This window comes from Nipponia nippon, unplaced genomic scaffold (genome assembly GCF_047370975.1).
Source record: "Nipponia nippon isolate SJK-2023a ecotype South Korea unplaced genomic scaffold, ASM4737097v1 scaffold_4, whole genome shotgun sequence".
Taxonomy (NCBI): domain Eukaryota; kingdom Metazoa; phylum Chordata; class Aves; order Pelecaniformes; family Threskiornithidae; genus Nipponia; species Nipponia nippon.
The window spans coordinates 17,509,295-17,521,610 of NW_028262358.1; the positions used below are offsets into that span (position 1 = coordinate 17,509,295).

Here is a 12,316-nt window from a genome sequence, read left to right on the forward strand (position 1 = left end):
TCAGATAATTTTAAAGTGGGTATACAAAGTCCAAAAAATATGAATGAAGCTTATGCCAGTTTCTATACAGACTACAGAAAAACTCCATTGGCCTTTTGCTGCAATAGCAAATTTTTCCTATGCGCTAAAAATAAAGGGTTTGTTTTGCGTCTTGAATGTGGTTTTCTTTATGCTGCATTTGGATTTTTATAAAATCCACCAGCTCTCAAATAAAGATCATTCCAGGCTTTGGGAGGCAAATTTTTTATAAACATATTTTTTATGCTGTCAGTCATACTTATTATTGCTATCTAATTAAGTTGATACAGAGTCAGATACTATTTAGCAGTTCATTTCTTTATCTTGGTCTCCTGGGTTTTTTTCTTACCCTGTTGGGAATACAAGTGTCATTAAATATTTAGGAAGTGTTAAAGCTTGCACAATTCTTTTTTTCTATTTTTTTTTTCCTCTGTCTCAAAGATCACAATGTTAAAGAAATGCAGAGGTGTTTCATATTACTGTTTAAACAATACAGGTATTAAAAAAAAAAAAAGTCCTTTTAGAAATACATGGGGGAAAAAATTCCTCTGAAAACAAAAGCAGTGAGCAAAATCCCATCAGTTACAAGTTTTAACCCTAATGCATTTCAAAGCAGTTTTCGTTAGACTAGAAAAAAATGCAGAAAGCAAAAACAAAAAAATCCAGGTTCATATACTGAGTTAGTTTTGTTGTAAAAAGTCTTCTGAGCTTGTCCAGCTGCGCAGGAACCCTTCTTTGTCATCACGTCAACTTTTTCTGTACACTAAGTACTGTGTGGAAACATTATTACTTACCATTATTAATTACTTAACATTATTAATTACCATTACTGTGGTGTTTCTCTGTTCGTGATTACTTTCTCTGCTCAGATCTTAACATGCTGCAGCAGTGTGTTCTTGCCCACACTTTCTGGCACTGTAGCCATCATCTTGTGCCCACAGCTAATGCTTTGCCTGGTATTTTAAATAAATTTGCTGTACAGAGCTACTTTTTAAATGTTTGGGATTTTTCAAGCAGAAAGCTACTGCTAAGGTATTTTGAGTCTCCTTACACTTGATATTTTTGTGTAAGATGGATGCATGTGGTAAAAGGTTACCCTTATTCCTTCTTCCTTGTTAATCACAGGGGGCTGCTCTTCTTACTAAGCAATCCTGGCACTGCCAGGTTCTGCGTCCTCCAGGTTCTTCTACTGCTAGCTGATGAATTATAACCAGAAACCATCACAAAACACAAGTAAAATACCCAGCATGCTTGAAAATCCTTCTTAGAAGGAGGTGGAGGCAATATAACGCTTGCAATCCCTCTGTGCAGAGGAGGAGTATTGACCTTCCTGACCTTAATAGCTGCCTGGCAGGATCTCCGTAAAGGATCTGGGCTTGAGCTGCCCGACAGCTGGACGGAGCTTAAGAGCTGCAGGTTGGGCAGCCCGCCTGTGCTGTTAGGCAGAAGTGGTAAGAAAGGAACAGGCTGTTTCTAATGGTGTTACTGGTTATACCTGGAGCTGACAGTGAGCTTTGGGTTTGCAAACAGTGTTAGTGGGCCCTATGGATAATAGATCATTTAACCCCATACTTAGAAACACAATGTCCTTCTTATTTCCTTGTTAACAAAGTGTTTGTTAACTTTCCAAGAAGAAAATGTTGTCTGAACCCATATGCTATTTCTTGGGATCCAGAAGTTCATAACTTAAAAAAAAAAAAAAAAAAAAAAAAGGAAGATGTCTTTGAGAGGATATAGAGGATATAGTTCAAAGGCACAACAGTGCCTTTTGAAGGGGAGCAGCTGTCATGGCTGGAAAAGATACCAGAGATTGCCTGGGGGCATCTTAAAGACTGAGATAAGTTTAGCCCTTCTCCCTAGGGGGGGTGAATTTGGGCCAAAGAAGTTGTTGGTTTCGACAGAGAACAGCATAGGAGATAGGCTGTCTGGGAAGGAGGTGGTGGCTCAGGACTGTGGAAGAGCATGTGATTTTGACAAACAGCAATTCTGTTGGTTTAACTGAATTCAGTTTAGTAATTAGGCACACAGGTGGTGTTCAGACATGGTCTCAACACGTGCAGAAATATGCTGGGTTTAACTGCATCAGCTCAAAGTCAGCAGTTCAGCTTAAGCTGACTCTGCTTGAGGTGGACTGGACTTTTTAATGCAGTTTCTCTTTATGAATATTGAATATTATAGGATCTTACCTAGCAGAAAGCCTTGACTTTCTGACCCAGCAGTCAGTCTTATAAAGGAATCTGAGATATAGATTTTATTTTTTTTTTTCTCCCCCTTTTGAGGAGCACTTTTTTCACAGAGGCTTACAGGAAATTCTCAGTTTCTTCTGAATCAGCGGTCCTACTTTTTTCAAGAAGGTAGAAGAGCAATCATTTTGAAGGCTCCATTTTCTACTTTTTGAAGAAATGACACTTGTACTCTGCTGTCAGGTGATGTTATGGTATTCTAGGATGTAGCGGGCAATTAATCTACAGATGCCTCTTCTGTTCCTCTCTGAAGTTGCATATTATGTAGATACACTGGGACACAAGCAGAAGTGAAAGAGCCTTCTCTTTCACTTCATTTCCAAGCCAGTTTAAAAGTTACACCGTACATGGTATTGTTTTCAAGAATTAAAGGTATTTGTACCAAAATTTCCTTACTATTAAATAACAGTGCTTGATGAAGCTCGCAACGATATTGCTGACCACCTGATAAAGGCTCTGCTTGTTTGCAGCTTCCACGTGGCATCTGAAATGGCTGTGATGAAGCGCATCTGAAATACCTCTCCTCTCTCATCATGTTGCTGTAGTAGCAACATATTTGGCACTCAAAGGGAAGATAACGTGTGAAGTAATTAAAAAGATACCAGACCATGTATAGCAATATTTTAATTGAAATTACGTATTCCATTAAGAGGATTAACCTTTATACCAAATTGTCTTCTTACTTAAGCTTCTGTGAGGGCTTTGTTTTAAGTGAAAATGAGGGAAAAAAAAAAAAAAAGTGGTTCCTTTTGGGATAAGAAGTCCCAAAGATTGCCTGTTGGTGTGAAGGTGTATTTCTGAGGAGATCTCCTTTAGCTTCCCCTGTCTGTTCATGTGTAGCTTCCTTGAGAACTCTGAAAACATCTTGACTCACTCTGAAGAAATCTAATCCTAAGTCCTCGAAAAAAATATATTCTGAATATTTACAGAAAGTAGGCTTTTTCCATTTGACTTTTTTATTTGTCACCCAGAGGGGCCTGGGGAGCTGAGCTGTGCACACTGATAGTACTTTTTTGGAGAACGTTTGATCAATGCAGTGCCTTTCCTGGCTGCAGCCCTCAGAGTAGGGAGAAGTACATGCTGCCTTGATTTCCCCGTTGAACTGTATGTATTTCTGCTTTTTTGTGATCAGAATATGTTTGAAGTCCCTTAGCAATTCACAGCAGATAACTAACACAACAGTGAAACAGAGTGCTTGCTACTTAGGTTGGCACTAACTTGAGTAATTTCCGTGTGGTAGATAGCAGAAACTCCAGGACTGAGGTGCTCGTGGTAGTAGGTCATGTGAGTACAAACACTGGAATCCAGTTACACTGAGCAGTAGGAGGAATTGTGCTTTTTTTGTAGTTTGCAAGTAAAACAAGTCTCATGATTAGCGAGACTAAGTAACTAACTTAAGCGGCTACGGGAAAAACAGTATTTGTGCGAGGTGCCTAGGAGGGTGACAAAGATCAGTGAAAGTCGGGTCCCTTTCCTTGTGGGTCAGATGTTTTACCGATGTACATGTTATCAGTTCATTAAGCAGGTAATATTTTGTGTGATGAGGACTGATACTGCTGGAATCGTATAGATTGTGTATACTGTAGATGGCTTTGCAGAGCACAGAGACAGACACCTAGGAGAAAAGAAAGAACTAGGATTGGTTCATGTTATCTTTCAACCGTGTGTTCTTGGGTGTAAGGGACAGTGCAGTTTTGGTGGTTTGTCAGCAGCAGAGTGCTGCTGTGAATGTCACGTGCTCTGTTTTCAGTCTTGCCCTCTGCAGCTGCCCGCTGGAGATAGTCTGGGTTAGAGATTTCAAGAGCTTGCATCCAAGCCATCCACAAATTGAAACACATCACTTAGCGATCGTCTGACATCTCCAATAAGAGATGCTTCCTCTTCCAGTTGTTTAGTTTCTGTTCTTATAGTTGGGCAAAATGGGCATATAATACCAATAAAGTTCACCTCAAAGAATAGGTTGAATTTTAGTATCAAAATGTTCTAAAACTGCGTCAGAAAAATGCTCTGAAAGGAGTGACACAGTTACTTTGCATGGCCCTAGAATGAACTAGAATCGGAGAAGTCATCGGGCAGAAAACAACCCTTTTGCCAGATGAATTTTCACGCGGACCAGTTCATCGTGCTGCTGCACGAGTGCTTGCTGGCATAGCAGAAGGAGCATGCCTGGGATGGCTCTGTGTCGTGTCTTCCCCCCCACCATAGCTATGCTGTTTATAAAGCATGTTTAAATATAGCTTTGTTGTAGGCCTACTACTACTATTGCAGTGTCTAAGTGGAAGTGTACACCATTTTAAAAAAGGGGGGAGGGGGAGTTCACCAGTTGGTTGCTCAGACCAGTCCAGCCGTGGAAAAATCACTCATCTCCCACATCCATATCTATTTATTCTGTCCAGTTATTTCAAAGAAATTTAGGATACTTCTTCCTAAATAAATCATATTCTTACCAAATATATATGGTTCTAGGTCTGAAAATAAGGAGGTAGTCTTCTCCGTAGCACTGTCTTTTTTTTTATATTGGACCTATGGGCTTTATGGCCTTTGAAAGGAGTCTGATCCTTAGGAGCTGCTAAGGAAACCTGATATTCAGTCCTCTTCGAGGTGCCATATCCAGAGTTGCCATTTTTTCTTGGTATTCCATGGGTTGTAATAAATAGCAATGCAAACACTGTCTTTGAAACAGTATTTTATTTGGGGGGAAAAAATGATATAGTGGCAGTAGCTGTTTTAATTAGTTATATAAGTACTTATATATTGTCAATTTTGGTACTGTTTCCTTTTTAAATGAGGATTGTATTTAGAGGGGAGGGACGGTAGGGAATAGCTTTCATTTGTAAAAGGATTTTTACAGGAAACTGCACGTTTTATGTCTTAAGGGTTATTTTGAAAGCTGCAACATACATAGAAACAGGATAGCAGGTTTTGAAGTGAAAGCATATGCCAATCCTACGGTGGTTCGATGTGAAATCCATCACGGCCAGACTGGAGGAATCTATGTTCATGAAAAAGGAAGAGGACAATTCATAGAGAACAAAATCTATGCAAACAATTTTGCAGGTGTTTGGATTACCTCAAACAGTGACCCAACAATAAGGTATTGTTTTCCTCATTGATATTTTACTACTTAGAAGAAGAGATTTGATGGGGATGGGAAAAAGTGCAATTTTATTTCATTTATTTATAATGAACTGTAAATACTCCCATATATGTAAAAATGAGATTGCTGTCTGTGTTCGGTTGAACTGCGTTTTTTTATTTGCCTGTATACTTGGAAGTGTGCATTTCTCAAAGCGACAGAACATAAATTCTCTTATTTTAAATCTGAATGTTGTACACTCCTAGACACTACATACATGTATAGTATTGTACAGTGTATTATAATCACGTCATAATGTGGATACTTTTGTTTCTTAGGGGCAATGCCATTTTTAATGGGAATCAAGGTGGTGTTTATATCTTTGGTGATGGAAGAGGCCTTATTGAAGGAAATGACATTTATGGTAAGCTAATTTGCTTATTGCATCTTGAACTCTGAGAAAAATGAGTATGCAAGTTATATTAAATAACATTTTTGTTAACAGGTAATGCATTAGCGGGGATACAGATTCGAACAAACAGCTGTCCCATAGTTCGACACAACAAGATTCATGATGGTCAACATGGTGGAATTTACGTAGTAAGTATTACCTACAAACAGGCATACAAACTTGTTTTCCATTCATATAAACGTTGGGAAAAGGTACTCTTATGTAAAATGTTTGATTGTACTTACAATGATTGAATTTCTTACGTTATAAACTTAGGTTAATTGTAATAGACTGAAGCTGGTGCTGATATTTGAAAGATGAAGGCTCTTATGAATGTCACTAAATTATTGCTATTGTAGAGTTAAAAATTTAAAATGGGATAGATGACAGAATTTCACCATTTCTTGGTTAAAAGCTTTTTAAAGGCTTAGTTTTCACAGGAGTTTGTCATTATTAAAAAAAAAAAATTAGGAATCTGTTCAGCTTTTTTGGAGTGTAATGTGTTTACCACTAACCTCAGAAAATATTTTTTCTTTGCCTTCAGGATGACATACATTGCAATTGCTGTACGGTCGTGTATTGTAAAAGTGAGGAATAAAGTGCAATTTCCAGCGTGTGCAAGGGCTCTGCTAATTGAACTGAAAGAGCTGTCAGGTTCCCTTAAGCAATATCAGATTTTGAGAAATATTTGTGTATCTTTTTCTGCCAAAAGTTACCTAAGGTTCAGCTAATGCTGCAAGTGTGCAGCTTCGTCTGTTCATTCTGTAAATCTAACCAGAACAGCTTACCCTGACCAAGAATGCTGTTGCTTTGCTTTAAGCACAAACACGTGGGAAAGATAGTTACCGTAAGAGACATGCCAATGTGTTGTCAGTCTGGTGGACAGGGCTGGGTGTAGGTTTAAGTGCCAAGTGCCACAGCTTTCATCCGATTGCATGGCATGGGGGAGGTACCTCTTCTACCAACAGCTAGCAGAGATTTGCAAATATTACTGCAGAGCCTTGAAATACAATGATTTACATGCAGAGTGTTCTTCGTTTCATGGCAAACGTTCAAAATCATGATCTACTCTTACTTAAAAAAAAAAAAAAAGTGAAAATACGTACTCAAATAGAAAAGAATTAGTTTGCTACAGTAAAGAAACCGTGTTGGGGAGGGATGGGTACAGCCAGAAAAACAGTATTGGCAGTTTGCAGGTTTTCTCAACTCTTAAATTGTCTTGTATTTAGCATGAAAAAGGACAAGGTGTGATTGAGGAAAATGAAGTTTACAGCAATACTTTGGCTGGAGTCTGGGTGACAACAGGGAGCACTCCAGTCTTGAGGAGAAACAGAATACACAGTGGGAAACAGGTGAGTTTTGCTCTGGGGTTACAACAGGGCCATAGAGAAGAAAGTTCTTCTGTGTTTTTATACTTCATTACTTTGGAACTAATAATTTAATTCTCAATGTGTTAGGTTGGAGTTTATTTTTATGACAATGGACATGGCGTGTTAGAAGACAACGACATCTATAATCACATGTACTCAGGGGTTCAGATAAGGTAAAATGTATTCTGATTTTATGTCAAAACAGACATAGCTTGTTTTATGCTCTCGTGTCTTTTTAACAGTTCTTGTCATTTTGTTCCTAAAAATAACTTTTCTTGAAATCCAATATGTCTGAATATCCTCTGCTTCAACTTATAAGAGTTATTTTACAGCCTAGAATCTGTGGCCCTTGAAGTCTGTAAAGCTAACGCATGTTTGCGTGTTTGGAAATAACTGTATCTTAATAAGATTTTTAAGCAGTGAGATCTATGGGGTGCTTCTGTAGAGGTGTTTTAAACGTTTGGCCTTGGGAGGTAGTAAAGTGGTTTAAATAATTCTTTGTTTATGTTTCTGTGTAGAACTGGAAGCAACCCCAAAATTAGACGCAACAAGATCTGGGGTGGTCAGAATGGTGGTATTCTTGTCTATAATTCTGGTAAGTTTGTTTTTCACGTTTATCCAAAATTGTTTATGTTCTGCAATATTACCTCTTCCCATTTATTATCCTTTTTGATTTTATTTTTTTCCACCCTTCCTTCAATTTTAGGGCTTGGATTTATAGAAGACAATGAAATTTTTGATAATGCAATGGCTGGTGTATGGATTAAAACAGACAGTAATCCTACACTAAGAAGAAATAAAATCCATGATGGAAGAGATGGAGGCATCTGTATATTTAATGGGGGAAGAGGTAGTTTTTTCCCTTACTGGTGTATACTGAATATTCTGGATAAGAGTTTAATTTCAGATTAAGCAGTGTCCTTTTTAAAGTGCTCTTTAGAAACCTAGCTCTTGTCTTCTGAAGTAATAAAATAGTTATAATGAACATAGACTGATGCTTTTTAGCCCTAATTACATCAGTAATACTGAAATCTGTGGGAGGCAGAGAGGTAATTAATCTCATCCAAGACGACTGTTAGATTGCTGCTTAGGACAGTCCTTTTATCCCATCTGCTTTTGTAAGCTTTGCCATTTGACTGAAAGACAGTATTGAATTCAAGTCATGTAGCCAAAATCCTGCATCTGAACAGTTCGGGTTCTGCCAGTGTCAAAGATTTAGCGGAAAAAAAGGCAGATCTTTAAGGAATCTCCTGTGTACTTGTAAATTTAGAAGTGGTTCTCCTCCGAGATCCCCTGACTGTTGTGTGTCTTGATATCGGCTTCTGATATTTTGTAGGTAATCACTTGCTGTAAATGAGCTTTAATTTTAAGTTAAGCGTTTTAAAGTAATCCTGTCCTGCAATAACAAAAATGCAAGTTAAGCTTTGCTTTGGCAGACTGCTCGTTTTAGAAGACAGGAACCAGAGAGATTTTGGAAAGTGAAAAGACTTAGTATTTCCTCAAAAATAAAACAGAGTTTTCTGTAATGGTGCATACAATCCCAAATTCTATTTGGTATACTGAAAAAATACACTTACGTGATTATACATTGAGAATGACTTTAAACTTGTATCACTAACTTCAGTGCTATTGGTGGGTATTCCCCGAATGAAAGGAATTAGCAGGATGATGATAGATGAGATCTTTTGAAAATATTTCACAGAATGGTTACAGGTAAGGAAACGCTAACAAGCTCCAACGTCGTGTTTGTTGGTCTGTCACAGGTCTTCTGGAAGAGAATGATATCTTCAGGAATGCTCAAGCCGGTGTTCTTATCAGCACCAATAGCCACCCGGTGCTAAGGAAAAATCGAATATTCGATGGATTTGCTGCAGGTTTGTGCTGTTTAAATCAAGTTCTGAAGTGTTAGAGCTTAGACTGAGTTCTTCACAAAGCTAACCTGACTTTCTTTACCCCACGGTATTTAGACATTTTAACAGAGATTGGGATATCCTTCAGTGTATTCTAGAAATCATTTGAGAATTCAGACTTGCAGCCAGAATATCTTTACAGCAGTCTCTGGAATTACTAGCATGTTGAGAAACAACACATATTCTGCCTTCTCATTTTTCTGTGAAATACTTTTTCATTGCTGTTTTAGAAGTAATTGATAAAATTGTCTAGGACGTATTCATAGTTGATCTGCTGGATGCTGGTTTGAATATTTTATCACTGCTTAAAAACCTAGGAAACAGAGCAAATATACATTTTAGAGATTTGAATTGCATCTCGAGTTCAACTTTCTCACTTTACAAACTTGAAAAATTATTAAAATGATCATTTCTTACTCCAAAAGAGACTAAAAATATTTAATAGTGATTTTTGTGCAATTTACTGTTTAATGATCGCAGTTCCATACGTCTTGCATTCCATTCCATTTCAACTGAAATTGCATTCTTGAGTGTTCTCCCGTCTTTCTTTCAGAAGAAGCAAGTTTTCTGAGAAGAGCCTCTAAAGGTGTTGTTTCAGTGTGGGGGGGGGGAAGGATAGGTTGCTGTCAAGAGCAGTCCTGGACAAATGACTTGGAAGACATGGGTTACTGATAAAAGCTAAGAATGAAAGAAATTAATTTTAGGTGCCCATCTTGAGAACTTTTTAAAAAAGATATTTTAAAAAGGCTAAGGTATGTGCACAAGAACTTTCAAATATACGTGAGGACGACAGCTTTAAGCACCCAAAAATCATATCCCCCTTGAGAATCCTATGAAAATGATCATAGTACCATTTTGTTATCAGATAAACTAGTAGTGTATTGTTACTACCAGAACCCACGCGTGCCAGCTGTAGCTCTTTGCAAGGATTCAACAGAAGTATTTGAACCTCAGTTTTATAGCAAATTACAGTGCAATTTCTAGCTATGTCATTTTCCTTTTTTCCCCTGAGTTTATGATGGCTTAAAAAAAAGAACAAACTATAGATCATGAGAGAGGTACAAATGCACAATCACTAAGGATTTAACTTTCCCACTTTCTTTTCTCTTCTTGTTCCCCTGACCCAATAAAGGTATTGAAATAACAAATCATGCAACTGCAACATTAGAAGGCAATCAGATTTTCAACAACCGCTTTGGAGGTTTATTTCTAGCATCTGGTGTCAATGTCACGATGAAAGGTGAGCCTGAGCCCTTGTTGGTTGTGTTTGTTCACTTTGCGTTTTGTTTTTTAATTTGATGCTGGGTTTTGGGTTTATCATACCATTTTTTTTTTCATTTTTGGCTCAGATTTGGTACCACCTTAAGCAGAGTTATAACTAAGTTTCAGCTGAATGTAATAAGCCAAGCTAAGCTATCTTAGATTTTTAGACAGCCAGAGACTTTCGAAGGTAACCTTAAGGTTTCCCTATCATATTAAAACTCTGGTATTAGCTCTTCTGTCTCAAAATTGTTTCTGAAGTGGTTACTGGTCTTTGGCCCATCTCAAATTCCAATTCTAAGTTAGTATAATGGAAAGTCTTTTGTCACATTTCTGGAAACAAATGTCCAGTAAAGAAACATGCCTCACTTGGCTTTTAGGATCTAAAAGCATGAATATTCACAATCCCAAATCACTTTTTTTCGGAAAATAGGAACGGTTTGCATATGTAAAGTTCCCATGTATAGTAGGGAAGTCTGCATGAGACAAGATCCTCTTGGAGGAAGATTGGAGTAACAGTTTGAACGCCAGGCAGCTCCAGGAGGTTATTCTAGAAGAAAAAGGTTCTGTTTGCAGACTTTTAACCTGCTTGGCTGTATTTGTTATGCCTTTTCCTGTATATTCTTTACACCGCTGAAAAGACAAGCTCTGGCTCCCTGCTTCACAGCTCCTGGGCTTACTGACTGCATCAGTCAGTGCTGTGATGCCCCTGGGAGCGGACAAAACTAGTTGGAGGGGCACTTTGGGACTTGACAGAAGACCTCGTAGCTGAATAACAGAGAGGATTATCAAATTCGCCATGCCTTGGACGCATCTTTTAAATGCTGGAGGTGGTCAGACCGAATTCCCACTTCCCTTGTGTTGGGAAGTGCCTTATTCTTAAACTCCCCTGGGGGGAAGAGCCATGCTTTTCTGCTTTCCAAGGGATGTGTAAAAGCCCTTACGGTGGACCGAGACGCTTTTAAACATTTGGGTTTCAGACTTGTCAACGGAAAACTTAAGCCTGCTAGGAAGGCTTGTTTCTCTAACCATGTATTCACAAACCAGTTCACAAAGAGTATTTAAATGAAGGCTTATCAGGTATTTTATGCAACGCGTGTAAAGAGGAGCGGTCTTCCTGGTCTGAGGAGCGCACTGCGCTGTCTGGGCATCTGCCCTGGCATCTGGCGTTGAGGATTTGATATGCTTAAATGCCAAAACTAACAAGCAGGCATAGAGCTAACTGTTCCTAATGGGTTTAGCTCTTAAAAAGACGACGGGAGGGTGCCCTCTGCTTTAACACCTCAGGAAGAAAAGTCATTGATCCAGGTGTGTTAGTCTTTGGCTTTTCTTTTTTTTTTTTTTTTTTGTTCCCCCAACAGATAACAAAATAATGAACAATCAAGATGCCATAGAAAAAGCTGTCAGTAGAGGCCAGTGTTTATATAAGATATCAAGTTACACCAGCTATCCGATGCATGACTTCTACAGGTAACGGGTTCTTTTCCATCACCCTCAGTAAGGTTTTCAAATAAACAGTTCCTCTTCTAGCAAGACCCCTAAAACAGTTGCCGTATGTCTGTTAACACACAAATGCGTGATCGGATTAAACAACTTCCCCATTGCCTTGAATTTACTCTGGGCTTGAGGAAAATGTGTTGTTACTGTGAACCTGAGCCTAAGGGATTGCACGGCAGAACTGCCTTTTCGAAACAAGCCACCAAAAGCATGCCGTGAAATCCAAGTTCACGTACGATTCTGCAGTGTTGCAGTCCTGTGCGCGTCCTTTCGTTAGTGCTGTTCTCCCCCCGCCCCTCCCCGCGCACTTCTCTCAGCTCATCGGGTTTTGATTCGTGCCTAACGCCATGCCTTTGACTTCAGATGTCACACCTGTAACACCACAGACCGCAATGCCATATGCGTGAACTGCATTAAGAAGTGCCATCAAGGACATGACGTAGAATTCATTAGACATGATAGGTAGGTCTCAAACGAGCACGTTGAGCGGT

At 38.7% G+C, this 12,316-nt stretch overlaps 1 protein-coding gene across 3 annotated transcripts in view; it reads left to right on the plus strand.

The window, feature by feature from the left end:
• Positions 1-12,316, plus strand: part of FBXO11 (F-box protein 11) — a 79,724-nt gene that overhangs the window by 66,028 nt on the left and 1,380 nt on the right. For all 3 annotated transcript variants that reach the window (XM_087773647.1, XM_087773646.1, XM_009471209.2), the window contains exons 12-22: positions 5,138-5,355; positions 5,676-5,761; positions 5,843-5,937; positions 7,018-7,140; positions 7,246-7,331; positions 7,677-7,753; positions 7,865-8,008; positions 8,922-9,032; positions 10,201-10,308; positions 11,690-11,798; positions 12,189-12,287. In XM_087773647.1, the coding sequence (XP_087629773.1) occupies positions 5,138-5,355; positions 5,676-5,761; positions 5,843-5,937; positions 7,018-7,140; positions 7,246-7,331; positions 7,677-7,753; positions 7,865-8,008; positions 8,922-9,032; positions 10,201-10,308; positions 11,690-11,798; positions 12,189-12,287 (1,256 nt within the window). The remainder of the gene's footprint in view (positions 1-5,137; positions 5,356-5,675; positions 5,762-5,842; positions 5,938-7,017; positions 7,141-7,245; positions 7,332-7,676; positions 7,754-7,864; positions 8,009-8,921; positions 9,033-10,200; positions 10,309-11,689; positions 11,799-12,188; positions 12,288-12,316) is intronic.